The sequence below is a fragment of the Rhagoletis zephyria genome, unplaced genomic scaffold (assembly GCF_001687245.7).
Source record: "Rhagoletis zephyria isolate East Lansing unplaced genomic scaffold, Rhagoletis_zephyria_1.1 Rzeph_scaffold_00212, whole genome shotgun sequence".
Lineage (NCBI taxonomy): Eukaryota > Metazoa > Arthropoda > Insecta > Diptera > Tephritidae > Rhagoletis > Rhagoletis zephyria.
The window spans coordinates 341,116-359,203 of NW_016157296.1; the positions used below are offsets into that span (position 1 = coordinate 341,116).

General features: G+C 33.8%; 1 protein-coding gene across 1 annotated transcript in view; it reads left to right on the forward strand.

Annotated features, from left to right (window-relative positions):
- drl (derailed) overlaps window positions 1-9,221 on the forward strand; it is a 74,086-nt gene extending 64,865 nt beyond the window's left edge. The window contains exons 3-4 of the mRNA XM_017609307.1: window positions 7,096-7,392; window positions 8,852-9,221. Coding sequence (XP_017464796.1) covers window positions 7,096-7,392; window positions 8,852-8,963 — 409 coding nt within the window. The 3' untranslated portion in view covers window positions 8,964-9,221. The remainder of the gene's footprint in view (window positions 1-7,095; window positions 7,393-8,851) is intronic.
- The last annotated feature ends 8,867 nt before the right edge of the window (window positions 9,222-18,088 follow it).

The following is an 18,088-nucleotide window of genomic DNA, read 5'->3' on the forward strand; positions in this document are numbered from 1 at the left end:
CTGCATAATAGATTTTTTTTTTTAAATTATGATTAAAAAGTTTGATATTGTTATGATAATTTGGTGAACTTAAACCTACTTTCTCTAAAGTGTGAAATTTTGATTTACATGATTTTTGTTGTAAAATGAGCTATATATTTTTTTTTAATTAACAAAAAATACCATAAAAAATATTTTGAATATTGCAAAAAAAAGCGATGCAAAATATTTTTGTAAGTGACTGTATTTGGTACAGCATTAACTGCCTATGTAACTATATAAAATTTTTTAAATCACTGTTTGAGATCAATTTAAGATATTATCAGTATATTTAAGTAATAATAAAAAAGTTAACACATTTAAGTAGAAAATAAATATATAAGTGCATCACCTATTCCATTTTGAGCGAAGCAAAATTATTCCTTCTTTTGATGGAAATGCGATCTTAAAGAAATTATAGCATTAAGGGTTGTTTTGCCCTTGAGAGGGGATATTTGTGATACAAATTTAATTGGCTAACAAAAAAATTGTTTCCAGCAATCCCGGGATTTAAATCGACTAATCCCGGGATATTCGGGACTTAAAAAAACCCGGATTCCGGGATTGACATCCCTAGTGTCCGCATATGGGGGCTTTCACTGTATTTGACATCCGCATCCGCATTCGTATCCGCGGATGTCTAAAACTCCACATTCGCAACATTAGGGATGTTCATACGTACCTATAACCAATGACATTCAAGAATTGAATTCTTGTAAAAATTACTTAACACTGCTTTATCGATTTTTTTATAAAGTTTTTTTATGTGTTTAAATAATGCTACGATCTTGGTTTTAAACTACGTATGCTTCATTGAATGTTCATGTTTTATTCGAGGATTTATTAATGTAAGTTAACAAGAAGATGTAACTACATAAATAATTATGTTCGCTTAAGTACCCGCATCGAGGTACCTAAGCGAGTTCTTTTAAGTACCCAACCCGCCTTAGTACCTTAAAAAGGTGACATTTTTCGTGAGGTATTTAAGCGGGTTTTACGTATTTGGTTTTGTTCTTCACCGAGAATTTCATGTATACATTGAAACCTCTCCTAACGGACACCTCCATTAGACGGATATCTCCCTTGGGCGGACATTTTTTCCTATACCTAGTTTTAAGCATACATTTCGGAACAGATCACTCTCTCTTAAGCGGACACTCTCTTGGCTGGACGCGGACAGTTATTTTGCCTAAAATTGAGACAAAAACCTCTATTGAGCGGACGCGAACCTCTTATCAACGGATATTAATGGTCTGATTATGGCAACTTAACGTAACTTACGGCTCTCTCCTAAAAATTCTGTTAAATGGGCGTTGCCTATAATTGAACAGCCGAAACTTAACGTAACTTAATGCCACGTTCAAATCTGTTTAATTTTGATTCTCTAAGTTCTACGTTCCATTAAGTTAAGTTAAGTTACCATAATCAGGCTTTTAGATTTCTTTTCATAACAAATCAAACAAAAACCTCCGTTGAGCGGACGCGAACTCTTCATACGCGGACAAAATATAGAAAATGTGAGTGAGCAGTTACCTACATACATACTTACTAAATGGAAAAAGGGGACTTCCCGCATAAAATGTGATTTTCATGCACATATTTAGTTTGGTTTGCGCAGTGGTTGGGGTTCGTTATTTGAATTAGCAAAAATCCTTGGAGAATATAATTCAAATTCTGATGAATTTACAACAATAGATAATATAACATGGAACGAAAACTTAGATTTCTGGTTGGATTTTGTTACTGATGAAGACGTGGAAACTATTGATGATAACAGTACTGACACTGAAAAAAATAAAAAAACTTACGTCAATCGACAATTTCCCAGTTTTTTATGTAATGAATCTATAGATTTATGTAGTTTATTGACTTAAATGTAATAATTATGTTTATTTTTGTTATTACTTTCTATGTACTTACGCACACATATGGAATATGTTTTTGATATATCTTTAAATTACGTTTTTCACTTTGCGCACACTCAAAGTAAAAACTGACTACTCTAAGAGTATATTGCAAGAACACGGTAAATTTTTGGGCAAATATTTGATTACACAGTGATGTAGAATTTTGTCTACTTTCATTTTGTACTAAACCCTTCTTTGTATTTTGAAATTCATTTTTTGAATTAATGCGCAATATCGACATCAATTACCCCACTGTGCGCCGGTCAAAACTTATGGCTGATTATGCATACTTCGCATAACTTCGCATAAATTTCAAACTGTCAAGTGAAAATCTGTTGAATGCATTTTGTATGTAAAGTAAAACCCACTTAAGTACCTCACGAAAAATGTCACCTTTTTGAGGTACTTAGGCGGGTTGGGTACTTAAAAGAACCCGCTTAAGTACCTCGATGAGGGTACTTAAACGAACATAATTATTGATGTAGTTACATCTTCTTATTAACTTACATTAAAAAATCCTCGAATAAAACATGAACATTCAATGAAGTATACGTAGTTTAAAACCAAGATCGTAGCATTATTTAAACATATAAACAAAAGCTTTATCGAAAATCGATAAAGCAATGTTATGTAATTTTTACAAGAATTCAATTCTTGAAAGACATTGGTTATACGTATGAATACATAAATACAATGTTGGACATATCTATCATTTCGGACCGAATTCACTTCCTAAAAAATACCATATAGAGGGCTGTTTGCAGCTCTTGAGAGCTGCAATCTGATTTAAGAAATTTTGGTAGAAGAAAATTTCTTTTCCATTTCTTGTGCGTCATTTTATATGAATTTTTCGTTTTTCTTGAAAGCTGGAAACAAAAGCAAGCTACTTTTTCAACCCACAGAAATAATGAAAAATATTTCTTGTGATTTTTCTTGAGAGCTGCAATCTGATTTAAGAAATTTTGGTAGAAGAAAATTTCTTTTCCATTTCTTGTGCGTCATTTTATATGAATTTTTCGTTTTTCTTGAAAGCTGGAAACAAAAGCAAGCTACTTTTTCAACCCACAGAAATAATGAAAAATATTTCTTGTGATTTTTCTTGAGAGCTGCAAACAGCCGTTAAACCTAAAATTTAGTAGAACACTGAAAAAAAAATTCATCAAAATCTCAAATTTTTTTCTCAGAAGTGAAATTATTAGCAAGTTTCAACTGGCTAAAAATTACCGTTGAATTTTTAGATTTTTTTTGCCGAACGTGTTGCGGGAGTACTTAAAAGGGGGAAATTATAAGTAAAATGGTAAATGGGATACGCAAAATTTAGGTACTTAGGCGGGTTGAGTAAATAAGCGGGGAGGTACTTAAGAGAGGGATTTTCTTCGGATTACATTAAAATATTCACGGTGCCCATAAATGTTGGTTACTTAAGCGGGTTAGGTACTTAAACGGGTTTCACTGTATTCCATTGCCTAGAAATTAGCAGAACTTGTAAAAAATTAGCGATCTGTTGAGTTTAGATTTTGCCTCACGTTTTCTTAAGTGACATTGGTATTAATGTAATTTTGGGCACAAGTGAAGAATAGGGTCCGTTGAGCTAAAAAAAAGAAAAAGTGAGCATGGCCGGCGTGCCATTATTTTAATGGAATATATTTTTTTTTGTGCAAATTCATAGGAGCGGTGCTAGGGAGGATGAACGTGGAATTTTCAAGATTTTCGTAAGCTTATATTTTGAAAAGTTTTGAACCAATTTCCAATGTATGGATATTGATGGAAAGATAATTAAAAGTCTTTTATATTGCTGACCTTAGGTGTGTATAGTAACAAAAACTCCGTACTAATTTGTACCGGAACCTGCAAATTTTTACTGGAAAAGTTTATAATAACCCAAAAAATTTGCAAGAGAACACTGAATCGAGAGCGTAAGAACACTGGAGAGCTGCTAGTTCTTGCTAGTAAAATTTTTACTAGCAGAAATTAGCTAGCAGAAGAAGAACAAGAATAAATGTCAAAAGCCGCCATTTGTTGAATTATTTAAGCGTAAACAAAAGTAAAATGAGTGGAAATCAAAATATGAATGATGTACTGGACTATGTAAGTGCTTATGTGTATAGCAAGAAGTTTAAAACTGATTTATAAATTGTAAAGATGTGTCAAAACACTGCAACAACCAGTGTTGCCACTGTTGGTCTTTTCCGACCAAAGTTGGTCGCTTCTTTTTCATTTGGTAGGTTGGTAGGCAAAGTAAGATTTTGGTCGGGTAGTTGTATTAAGTTTATAAATTCTTAATTTTGTTTTTAATATAATTTCATTACCACATAGCTCTGCGGCTGCAGAACGCAAATTTTCAACGCTTTTTTTGATAAAAACTAAACGAAGAATTAAACTTAAGATTGATAGTATCAATATCATAATGTTATGCAAGGAATTTGTAAACAAAAATGACCCGCACCATATGTGGTCAGCTGCTAAAGATTTGCATGAGTAATTAATTGTTTTAAATTTACTTTTAAGAAATTAAACTTATTGTTACATAACATGTACATATGTATATAATTCATACAATGAAAAAATGTTAAATGATCTCANCTGAAAACATTATTGCGTGCAGAAACCGATTTATTTTATATAAAGTGCACATGTCACTCACTTCAGATTTGCTCAAGCTACGCTTGTAAAAAATAGCCGAAAAGCCTTGAGACACTGTGCCGCAACATATATAGTATCTTTTCTCACACTCCAAAGGGGATACATGAACTGAAGGAATTTCAGGACTGCTGTTCGGTAAAACCCCACAAAATCTTGAGCATATATCAAACACGATGGCTTTCACTAGAAAAATGGAATGAAACAAAATAACTGCATGCATCTCGCCAATTTTGTTTTTAATATAATTTCATTACCACATAGCCCCGCGGCTGCAGAACGCAAATTTTCAATGCTTTCTTTGATAAAAACTAAACTAAGAATTAAACTTAAGATTGATAGTATCAATATCATAATGTTATGCAAGGAATTTGTAAGCAAAAATGACCCGCACCATATGTGGTCAGCTGCTAAAGATTTGCATGAGTAATTAATTGTTTTAAATTTACTTTTAAGAAATTAAACTTATTGTTACATAACATGTACATATGTATATAATTCATACAATGAAAAAATGTTAAATGATCTCATCTCTGCGCCTAAGACTGTACCTGCATTTATTTTTNTTTTGATAAAAACTAAACGAAGAATTAAACTTAAGATTGATAGTATCAATATCATAATGTTATGCAAGGAATTTGTAAACAAAAATGACCCGCACCATATGTGGTCAGCTGCTAAAGATTTGCATGAGTAATTAATTGTTTTAAATTTACTTTTAAGAAATTAAACTTATTGTTACATAACATGTACATATGTATATAATTCATACAATGAAAAAATGTTAAATGATCTCATCTCTGCGCCTAAGACTGTACCTGCATTTATTTTTTTTTAATGTACAAAGTACATATATGCATGTATGTAAATGTTTTGTATTCGAAACATTTAATCTTAAATGAATGAATGCTTTTTTGTAATTGAAATTTATTTGGTAGGTTGTAAACGGTTTTGGTCGGATTTGGGAAGAAAATTGGTAGGGTAAAAAATGGTTAGTGGCAACGCTGGCAACAACTGTTCACTTGCAAGTTTTTACTAGTTTTGTGTTCAATAACTTTTTCTGCTAGTTTTCTCTTCTTCTCAATTTTGCGCTCAATTTTGACTCTAGCTGTAATTCATTACTGGAAAAATTACTGTACACACCTCTATAAAGTTTGACAGAAGAATTAACTATTAAATTGCAAAGTCAGAATTAACATCAGTGATGACAGGTAAATAAGTGCCAGATGGGTTCTAACATTACTAAGTAGTTTTTGTAAAAATTGCAGATAGGGGATCTTGAATATAAGCCCTCGATAATCAAAATCTTATTAAAGACATAGACAATTTTACGAAAGTTTGGTGTTTTTTTTTTAATATTGCACAAAGTTTGAAGCTTGGATTTTCGGCTTTAGTTAAAAAATAAACTATATTTTTATTAAAAAACTAAAATTAAAAAATAATAAAATAAATAGTAAACAAGTAAAAAATTCTAAGTTCGGGTGGAGCCGAACATTAAATACCCGGCGCACGTATTAAATACATACATATATGTTTTTCACCTTTCCGAAAGTTACCGCTACGTGGTAAGCCAGGGTGCATCAATTTTGAGTAAATTAGCGTCCTTAAATTTCGAAATATTGAAGTTTCAAGCATTTCTGAAATTTACCGTTATATGAATAATTTCAATAATTTTCAATGTTTTGCTTTTATGTGGCAAGCACAATAACCATACCGAGTTTGGTACAAATTAGTAGAACGGTTACCGAGATATATAGGTATCATAAGTGGGCGACGCCACGCCCATTTTCCAAAATTTTATCAGAAACGTATTTCTTGGCAAAGAATTGTTGCAGCATCAATTTTGAATAAATTGGCTTTAATATTTACTGATTTATCGAAGATTTCATATTTCTCTAAATTACAGTTACATATATGGAATGTGGACGTGGTTATTGTCCGATTTTAAAAATTTTCGGCCATTTGGTATGCTGTACCAAGGCCAACAACTGTGCTAAGCTTGGAAGAAATTGGTGCAGCGATTACGCATGCAACCATAAGTGGGCGTGACTACGCCCATTTTCCAAATATTTATAATATTCTCATTTTTCATATAAAAATTATTTTAAATATCAATTTGAGTGAATAATCTTCAGTAGATACTAAAATATCGTAGTTTTCGTATTTCTGAAAATTACCGTTATATGGGAGGTAGGCGTGGTTATTATCGATTTTGCCCATTTTCAATACCATCTGTCCTACGCCCGAAAGAAGTGCACGTACCAAGTTTCGTTAAGATATCTCAATTTCTACTCGAGTTTTCGTGTGCACAGACGGACGGACGAACAGACAGTCACCGCTTAATCGATTTCTCTTTTAATTCTGATCATTTTGTATACTTTTGTCTATATCTATATCGATTTAGGCGAATACTCAAGTTAAGAATGTTAATACTTATTGCACTATTCATTGCTTTTGAAATTTCACCACCTCAGCAATTTTCACTCAAATGTATTGTATATTTAAAATATGCTTCTTGTTTCTTCTTCAGCATTGACGACCAACTTCGCGTAAAGCTAACCGATAGCTCCCTAAGTCGCGACCTCTTCCCAAATGATTACAACTGCTTGGGTGACGGTGAGAATCGGCCCATTAAATGGATGTCTCTTGAAACCATACAAAAGAAGCACTTTAATGAGGGAAGCGATGTGTGGTCTTTCGGCGTCCTCATGTGGGAGATGTGCACACTGGGTAAACTGCCTTATGCCGAGATCGATCCCTACGAAATGGAGCACTACTTGAAAGACGGTTACCGCCTGGCACAGCCCTACAACTGTCCAGATGAATTGTAAGTAAAAGTTTTTAGGAGTATTACAAACATAGGGTTGCCAGATTTTTTATGCGCGATAACTTTTTCATGCTAAAATAAATTAAAAAAAATAAAGCCGCGCTATTAAAATTTCCATTCGTACTGTCATCAGGTTACTTTAAGAACGGAAGTTTAAAGCAATTCCCATTCGTACTGTCATCAGGTATGTAACTTGAGAATGGAAATCGCTGCATCTTTTAGGCCCATCAATATTACATAGTTACATCCCGAGCTAATAAAAGCGAGGTAAAAATCAGTACTTTTCAGAAAATTTGTATTCAAAGAAAAATTATGAATGTAAGATAATACTTTAAAACGCCAGAGTACTTATTTTACAATATTTTGGTATATAAATTAAATATAGTTCATTAAAAAATAAAAGTGTCATTCATTTTAACATGAGTGTACACATCATTATACACAGAAGCCAATAAATTATTTTATATTTATGACATTTTTGAATAGCAATAATGAGATCATTTCCATCTTCAGTGTTTAAATAATCAAAGAGTTCATTTAATTTTAAAATTACTTTTAATATAAAGTTCACTTTAAAAAAATTTAATTAGAAGCGGGTTTCTCTCTTTGCGTCAGGAAGCAAACTTTATACTTAAGATCCTCTCAGCTGCTTCGTTTGTGTGGTATTGAAAAAAATATTATATATTTTTTCAAACTGTGGAAAAGTACCACTATTTAAGGACTTCATCTATAATCCCTCATGGCTTAAAGTAATTTATTCAACTACGCAAAAACTTTGAAAGACTAAGAATTCGCTAAAAAGAGTATCTAACTCTATGTCTTCTATGCAAAACTCTTTTATAATGTCAGCAAATTGTGAAAAAAGAATTGTAAGTTATAGGCAAAAGCCATTCGAATACTCAAATTTTTTGTTATTTAACTGAAAGTTATTTTCGAGATAACTAGCAAGACTCGACAAAAAAACGTCAGTCTTCTTTTTAAATAATTTAATCTCCATCATATTATAGCAACTGGTACGTAGCGACCCGGCGATATGCCCATAAAGCGATTGATCTTTTCGTTGTATTAATTTCTTGGGCATATCAAACATTATCTGAAACATGTCAACTGTAATTAAATTATTTTCTTACTTTTTACAGTACAGTTTAAGAGGGTTCCACCATTATGTAAAAACCTTAAGAAAATCCTAAAGTATTTTGTTTCAATTGAAAATTCAGTACAAATCAGTACAAATTTTGAAAAATCAGGACATTAGCGTACTGATTGAAGAAATGAATAAAATCCGTACAAGAGTTGAAAAAGCAGTACTGTACTGATAAAATCAGTACGTCTGGCAACCGTATACAAACAGATATTTTTGTTTAATCAAAACTTAGCCAGTGCTTTTGTTTTGTTTAAGACTGACACTCCTTACTCAATTTGACTTTTTGTTTGTTTCTGCTTCTTTTTTTGCTTATAGATTTACCATAATGGCTTACTGCTGGGCGGTGTTGCCAACGGAACGCCCCTCTTTTAGCCAATTGCAAGTATGCCTTTCGGAATTCCATACGCAAATCACTAGATATGTCTAAGGATAAGTTCAGTTGGAAGCATAGATGCTAAGTGGTTTAGGAAAATAAGAAAAACAAATTGTACATAAATAAAGAGTTCTTGAAATGAACCATGTTAGACTCAAATACCCCAAAGACAAACATGTATGCCTACTACTTAATGAATGGTAGCTACATTTTAAAATCTGCGCCCGAATGATGAAATGCTTAAGCTGAAATTAGTCAAGAACGTAGACCTACCGGTACGTAAACCCGAGTCAGCTGACACGATCTGTCTACCAAAGCGCCATGTAAATGAAAACTCAACGCCGCAGAGTTTTTCTGTAGTTGTAGCCCGTAGCGCAGCAATCTGCGGAATTTAGATTTTTCCGTGTCAGCAGATTTCTCCTTTAGATGGTTGCCACTTCGTCAGTTTTGCAGATGGTAAAAAAGTTATAAGTTCCTATTCAAAATATATTTAAAATATTTGAAATTTACTATTAAATAAGGTTTTTGTTGAAAACTAAGTAGTTTATATCTAGCTACAATCTATTATAGCACGAAAAATTGTGGTTGAAAGGGTAAGTTTATGAAAAGGCATTGAAGAGTGGCAACAGTGTAGTAAGCAACACTGAGGGCTCCAGTAATCGACAAAATTCTGCGTATACAGACTGCGTTTAAGTACACGTTCTACGTTCTCGACTAATTTCAGCTTTAGTTAGTAACAATATTGAAATGTTTTATGTTTAATAAAATTAAGTTTCACGAGAGATTCACCCTTATCAACTACCTAAGATCCATAGCAAATAGAAGAGAACGCGCCATTAATGGATGAATGGCAAGTCAAAAGTGCCAAATACGTACGTGTAACTACATACATATATATGTACATATGTATAGTTTAAGAAAGCAGTAGAAATAATTTGTTGGCCTGTAAGTACATATGTACATACATATATTCAAATTTTATAGTGTACTGAGCTTTAAACAAAATAAAAAAATTACATTTAAACGTTGCAACTCACTCTTTCTGACCATAGTGAGATCTCAATAAAACCTTCGTAAATATACGAGAATTGAGGAATACAAGATTGTGCCGTCCTGGCGGCGATGAATTTTCTCAGGTAAAAGTAGACAAAGCCGAATAGGATAAAAGAATTTGTCAAAACAGGGAATTTTCTTAATAAAAATTTTTCGATATGAAACTTGGTTTAATTGTATCAAATTGTAAAATTATTTGATTTTAAATTTGATTTATAAAAAGAATTAATAATTTTGGAAAGTATTAGTGAATTTCAGTGCATCTAAAGTTTCTGAGGTGTTGTTTCCTTTTGTTTGAGGATTTTCAAAAGAGCGGTACCATGGACGGTGCCACCTTTGTTCTCTACATCGTGGTAAATATACATTCATATGTACATAATATTTCGTAAGTACAGAAATATATCTAATGACTATGTACACTTCTCTGTAAATCAAATAGTCTAGACTTATACTATGCATTTGTAAAAGAATATACACTTAAATTTAGTTACTCTTCGCCCCACTCAGGTCTAGTTCTTATCCCGAATATTATGTTCGCATTGTCTTACAATCGTTTCATATTAAGTAAAAGTTTTCAACCGGTAGTTGCTAATCTAACATTTTAATTGAAACGAAATAAACGTCCAAAAACCAAACATTTACAAATTGTTATTTTCTTGTGGTTCAAACGCTTGGTGAGTATAAAATATTTACAACATGCATGTGTATTTATAATGTGTGAGCAATTTTGATGGCTGCATATCATCTCCAACTCTTCCTCGACGAGCGCGAGTCTGGCATCTCGTTGAACTATCGCACCAGAAAAGATCGGAAAACCCTTTCGACTTAAACTCAAACCTTCAGGCTAGAGGCGATCGAAAAATTCTATCGAAAAGCGGGAGTATTCCTCAATACAGAGGATACAAGCCTTCTTAACGATACCAAGTTCCCTGGGTCTTTTGAAGCAATACCAGAGCAGATCGCTCTCTTCTTTCGGGTGCGTTAGAGGAGAAGAAGAAGGGAGTAACATAGTGGTAGACTTGGTTAAATTTTTTTTACGAGCAATGGTTATAGAGGTTACAGAGGTATCTGAGCACATTTCTCCAAAAAACCGAAACCCGAGTCCTTACGAAGAAATATGCCGTTTCGTTCTTTTAAAGCAGATAGGGCAGATGTTGTTGTCATGTTATCCGATCACATGAATGTATTTGAAGACACATTTGCTCAATAATACCAGATAGGGCCCGAGCCGATGGAGTCGATATCCCAGCGCCTGACTATGACGAGGTACGAATAGCGATTATGCTGATGAAAAGCCGAGCTATTCAGTTCGTCAACGAACTGATTGCGCCTTACCTGTGTGGCTTCAGATCTGCCAAAGCCACCACTTATGTAAGTAGGAATTTACAATGTACATTTGGTATCAGACATACTTCTGAGCCGCTTTACAAAGTAAGTTACATGTAAGGCAGAGCAGTCGCTTGGAGTAGTTCGGCGCATGAAAATAACTTCGGGTGCACGTTATTTTGCAACTAACAACGTAATGTGTCGTCGGAAGTGTTCATTTTGTGCTTTACTAGTAGATGACATTGGCCATGAAGACAATTTTGGTACTAAAAACTGAAAGAAAACATGGCTTACCTCTTAAGGTGTTTACCTATTTTCCCAGTGGGTTCGTGAATATTTCTTTATGTGTTTTTGTACAACACATTATACAAAAAGAAGTTAGTTTCATTTAAAAATTTTTGACAAAAAATAAGTTTTTGAAGTTTCATAAATTGTACAAAATTATGAGCTACCTTGCCACATTGATATCAATGAAACAATACATCAGAGGGTTTAATGTTGTGCGTGGGAAATGTTCGGTTATTTGTAAAATGATTTTTTGGTGGGGAGCGGAAGGGGAAGGTGTGTGTCATCAAAAACTTATTAGAAAGAGAACAGTAAAAACTTTAAGAAAATTCACCCTTCGCCTCCCTGCCCCTTCTACAGACACTCGGGAGCCCATTTCAAAATGGGGTAAAATTATAATTTTTGCTAAGAAAAATTAAACTCGTGTTAAGCCATCAGCAGTAGGCACTCGTTTCCGTGTTGGTATCCTTCGGCCGCGCTAGTGAAAATAACCTCATCAGTCCAACTCTGGTTACGCCATCCACAGTATATTTGCGCAAAATCGACCTCCAAATTTACAAAAAAGTGCATACTTTAAACCGAAACCTTTGTTTTAACTTAAAGTTTAGTCCTTTGGCTAGACGTATATTTTAAAATTTTTTGATTCGGGTCACGGGTTTGGACACGATAATCCAAAATCATTCTACAAATATCCGAACCGTACCCAAACTGTCTTATGCATTTTTCTAAAAACAAAAACTTTCTAAAATGAAACTGCAGTAGTTTTCATCTTATGTGGATAATTCTTGTCACAAATATCTGGTTTCTTGTTTATATTTATGCATATATATTTTTGAGCAGCGCCACATCCTTATCTGAAAATTCCGAGAATCGTCGTTCCAACTTTCCTTAAACTACCTAAAAGTCTATAACAGCCTTAGTCGTGCTCAGTTATTGAAATATCGGAGTTTTCTCATATCCGAAAGTTATCGTTATACGAGAAGCTGGTGCAATTTTAGTCCGATTTGAATAGTTTTCTATGAATTGCTTTTTCGTATCAAGGTTATTAAATGCACCAAGATTGGTAGAAATTGATAAATCGGTTAAAGAGATACGCAGTTTTGGTCATAAGTGGGCGGAGCCACGCCCAAAATCCAAAAATTTGCAATAATCTAATATTTTGCTCAATGGTCATTGCAATAATCGATTTTGAGTCAATTAGCTTCAGTAGTTACTGATTTATCGCAGTTTTCGTGTTTCTGTAAAATACCGTTTGAAGCGGCAGCCCTTTTGAAGCACCCTTTAAAGGCTACGGGAAAATTCATGTTGTTTGTTAACGTATACTTGCTTCCCCACTGGCATCAACAAATAGGCTCCAAAGGTTAACGTAGCGGGTACGCTGCAACAGGTTCGATGTCGTCATTTGGTTCGAACACATTTGTTACCGGCAGCACTGCACGAGTGTGGGTATGTGTATGGAATAAACAAAAGAATAACCAAAACGTACCGCAAGAAAAACAAACGTCCACCGAACCTTTATATACGCTAGCGGAAGCTCAAATCGAGATCAGAAACGCCAAGTTTACGTTTGGAGGATATACCAACCCTGTGATCCGCGAAAAGTTCTTATAAATTGTGACAAAAAAAAAGGCGCGATAAGTTAAGTGCCGTGTTACAAATATTGTTACGTTGTAAAGAGAGACAACGAAAAATTAACGAACGTTGAAGCTGAGTTCCAGGCCGAATTTTGTCTGCCGAAAAGGCGCTATATCGGCCGTGATTGCCAAATAAACTGATGAGCAAAAAAGGCCACAATCACCCACACAAACCACGCACACGAACTGGTTCAAACTGCATCTCGAAATCCAGAGAATCACACTACCTTCGCCAGAACACCCATCAAAAGGAGGACGAGGTTCCAGGGCTCCTGTGGATAGATCCATCACATTATTTCCAGTAATTTGAAGTTTGTTGTTTGTCTCCGTTAAAGTCCTTAATTTAACGCACTACATACATATTCTCATACATTGTTACATAATACAAAACTTTTGCTAAACTCACCCTTTTTATCCTAGCCGTAAGTTGAGATTTTATTGAGGTTTCCACGGTCTTGTCACTTAAATCTCAGTAATTTCCCAATAGCAAACATTTGTTTATTATTAATCCACAATAATTATTATTCTTGTTTGTTTATTAAGCATAATTTTTCTCCTTATTCACCCCTTTTTTTGTTTTGCTTTATATTCACTTCTTTTTTTCTCTTTCCCTTTGTTTTTTTTTTATATCGTAAAATTCGTTTGACGACCCACAACACCATCATCATTATTTCCTTCCAGGCTCTCCCGCCTGTTCACCACCTATTTATCACTTTTAGAATCTCTGCACATTACTAGAATTAAATTTTTACATTAGACTTTAATCAAGATTTTTGATTTCTTTTGTTTTCACATTGATCACCGTTTACTGTTTTTTTGTTGTTAGGCGGGTGTTGAACGTACATACCCACTGGGAAAATAGGTAAGCACCTTGCGAGGTAAGCCATGTTTTCATTCAGTTTTTAGTACCAAAATTGTCATCATGGCCAATGTCATCTACTAGTAAAGGGCAAAATGAACACCTCCGAAGACACATTACGTTGTCAGTTGCAAAATAACGTGCAGCCGAAGTTATTTCCAAGCACCGAACTACTCCGAGCGACTGCTCTGCATTACACGTAACTTACTTTGTAAAGCGGCTCAGAAGTATGTCTGATACCAAATGTACATTCTAAATTCCTACTTACATAAGGCGGCCATGCCTTTGTAAAAGTAAGGGACGTTCGGCAGGGAAATGGTAATGACTGCCAGGTGAAGAGTAAGTTGCTAATAAGGTATTATTACGTGCTCCTAATTCCCACTGGGTATAAATATTTACATATACATATGTATGTACTTACGTATACGGGTACATACATATCTATATATATATATATGCAAAAGCATTTATTACCTATGTACAGGTCTATATATGTGTATATGCTTTAATTTTCTTTTAATTTTACAGTTTCGAACGGTCCTGCCTATATATATATATATACTTACATACATATAGATACGTGTACACGTGCCGGTATATATAAATATGCTTGCTTATGCTGGCATGAGTATACGTAAATATATGTGTAAATATACATGCGTATACATATGTATATATGTACNCGGTATATATAAATATACTTGCTTATGCTTAGAGATGGGACAAGGGTAAATACCCAAATGGTAAATTGGGTATTTAAAGGTAAATACCCAGGTATTTCCCAAAGCACCTGGGTATTTACCCAAAATGTGGGTATAAATCAGAATAAAGAAAATTTTAAATAAATTAAAGGATTTTAATTTTTTATTATGCTTTTTTATGCTTTTTATGCTTTTTTATTATGATTTTTTAATAACAAATGAAATAATTTTTAAATTTATTCGTAATCGCTGTCGCTGTCCGTATCCGATAAAACCTCATATCGAGTAGAGTGCGTGATTCCTGTTGAAGTTGAAGGGATATCGTCTTGAGTACCTTCTAGTGAAGAATTCATGTCATTTTCAAATTGAGTGTAGTGCGTGCTTTCTGCTGAAGGTTGTAAACTATTTTTAAAAAGCAAGTTCCAGTTGCACGATATATATGTTATTTTTCCTGCTCTTTGTGTTGTTAAACGGTTCCTTTTTTTAGAGTGAATGAAGCTGTGGGTGCTAAAGGAACGTTCAGTAGCAGCTGAAGTACAGGGAGCTGTTAAAATCCGGACAGCTAATTTGCTTAATTGCGTGCTACCACAAACTCCTTTCCACCAAGTTACTGGAGAAATTTCATCCAAACAGCTCCAGACAAAAGTTTTTGCCCAGAAATCATTTCTGGCCTTGTAATTGGCAAAATCTGCCATTACATTCATGTTTAGCGCCTGTGACATTGTGTGAATGAATTCCAATGCATCTACCTCCTCAGACGGATCAAGATCACTTCCTTGTGCCTTAGGATCTAGCAAATTCGCAGCTAAATGTATCGGTTTTATGGTTTTTTTTTAAATCGTGTATTGAATATGGTTGATAGCTCAGTTTTTTCGTCATCATTCAGTATCATAGTTGATGCAAACTCTAATTCAAGCTTACTTTTAATTTCATTAAACGCGAAATATACCCTGTGTATATTAAATTCATTTGATTCGAGCTTACAAATCCATTCTGAAATGCAACCAAATATGTTTGAGCTTAAATTTAATTGCTCCCAAAAGATTTCGCTAAGTAAATGTGATTTTATATCGGCTTGTAGATTAATTTGTTCATGAACTGCTAAGACCTGAAGGGATGCTTTAGTTTTTATTACACTCTGCATTGAATAGAAGTAACTTCCCCACCTTGTTTTGGCTGGCAGTTTTAATTGTTCACCGATTCCTTTTTCTTTCACAATTTTAGCTAAAGTTGCTGTTAGAACTTGGTTGTTTTTAATTGTTTTGATTATATTTACAACATATGAGTAATTCTTTTGTAAGGTATCGCATTTTAAAAACTCCTGACAAATTAGATGAAGACTATGCGCTACACAACCCATCGGCACAACATTCGGGTAGGCTTCTTTTACGTTTTTGAAAGCCTTTTGCATATTTGTAGCATTGTCACCAATTAACACAAAAAACTTTTGTTCACCGTATTCCTTCATGATTTCAATAATTTCTATACAGTTTCTGGCTTTGATATGAGAAAGTTTACAACACCTTCACTACGAATGTTACTCCATCCATCACATTGAATATGTAAAAAATTTGCTGCTTTTAGTTGCAGAGTAATGTCCATACTCATCTCGTTATAAATTTTATCCAAATATGTGCAGGAAATCGCTTTTCTAGTTGGAGTCTTGAAATATGGATTAAGGTCCTTAAAAAAATCCTTCCACAATGGATGCTCCACCATAGTCAAAGGAGCGCCGGTTACAAATATAGCCTTAGCTAAGTTGTATTGTGCTGAATTTGAAGGAAGATGCATATGTAAATCAGATGAAGGCGGAGCATCTTTTGCTTTCTGTATCTTGCTTATTGTCACATTGGTTGCAAGCATGTCTTGAACTCCTTGCTTTATTAATAATGGACACTTGATGCACTTTATTAAATGTTTTGCCATTTTATTTATATTTGCAAATTTGTACCGCTGTTCGCAATGTGAGCATGAAACTTCATTGCTACTTTCGCTTCTATGAAAATGTTTCCAAACAGTTTCATTTTTCGGTCTTCCCATCATTTAAAATATAATTATCAACACGCGCACTTTATTTCGTTTACTAATCGCTGGGAACAAATATAACAAATGAACCAAATTCTTTTTCTTCTTCTTTTGCTTCAGCATTGTTGTTGCCATCGCTCCCTCTCATTACATTGAATTGCCATAAGCACGCTGATTAGCGGTTCTTATTAAGAATTGTTGTTGTGTTTGATGCAGTCAAAACTGCCTTATCTGAGCAAAACGAATCAAGAAATGTATAAACAAAATACACTTAAAGAAAATATAAAGGCATTTATTTATTAATAATTTTTTTATTTTTGTTTATAAACTTCGGTTTCCTTACTTTATTGCGTACACCCGTTTTTTTTCACGCGCACGCGGCAAGATCACCCGATATTTAGGACAGCGAAAAGGAAACTAAAGGTGATAGTCAGTGGGGATATTTCCACGTTGACCCAAAGCCACCTGTTCCTTCCCGCTCTCTATGTATGTATGTATGTTTGTCAGTTGCTATTCCCACTTCCCAGGTACTCTGCATGCTGGCGCTAGCATCGAGGGTCAAGCTGGAACACCGGTAAGTGAGAAATCACATATTTGTACATATTTACATACATACATCTAAATGATTAGTTGGGGGTCATTAACTCTTGAGGGGTATATAAAGAAAGGTAAAAGAAAGACAACATAAGGGGAACTATTTAATGCATCAAAATTAAAGAATAGTGAAAAATACGTCGTCGTCTCAGAAAACGGATGTCGAATGTTACAAAACACGGTTTTGATAAATTTGACTTTGAAGTTTAAGGTCGAATTAATCCGAAACTGTACGGTAGATTTTTGTTACTTTTGAAGGAGACGTAGTTGGTGTTATTAGTTTTGATTTCCCATATTTTTACATTTAATATCTCTTAACGTTAATGAGAAAATTTACTTTTCATTACGTATACATTTGTCGTAAGTAGCGTTCACTCACCACTTTGTTTTGTCCACAGAACATACGACAATAGTAAAGTATCTATTTCAACGACGATGGTATAATTTGATGAAAAAAACAGACATATTTATTAAATAATGATTACTTATTAGAAAAAACATAACAAAAACATAATCATGTATTTAATAAAAAAAATCTGTACATCTCTTATGCTGTAAATATGTTACGAACATACGTTTTCTTTATATAAAAACAAAAAACAATACTTAAATTCAGTCTTTTGTACATTTTTATCTCTTTCATTTCATTGGAGACTCAGTGCAAGCTAAAATTTAAAAATTTAAAATTTTAAAATTAGTTAC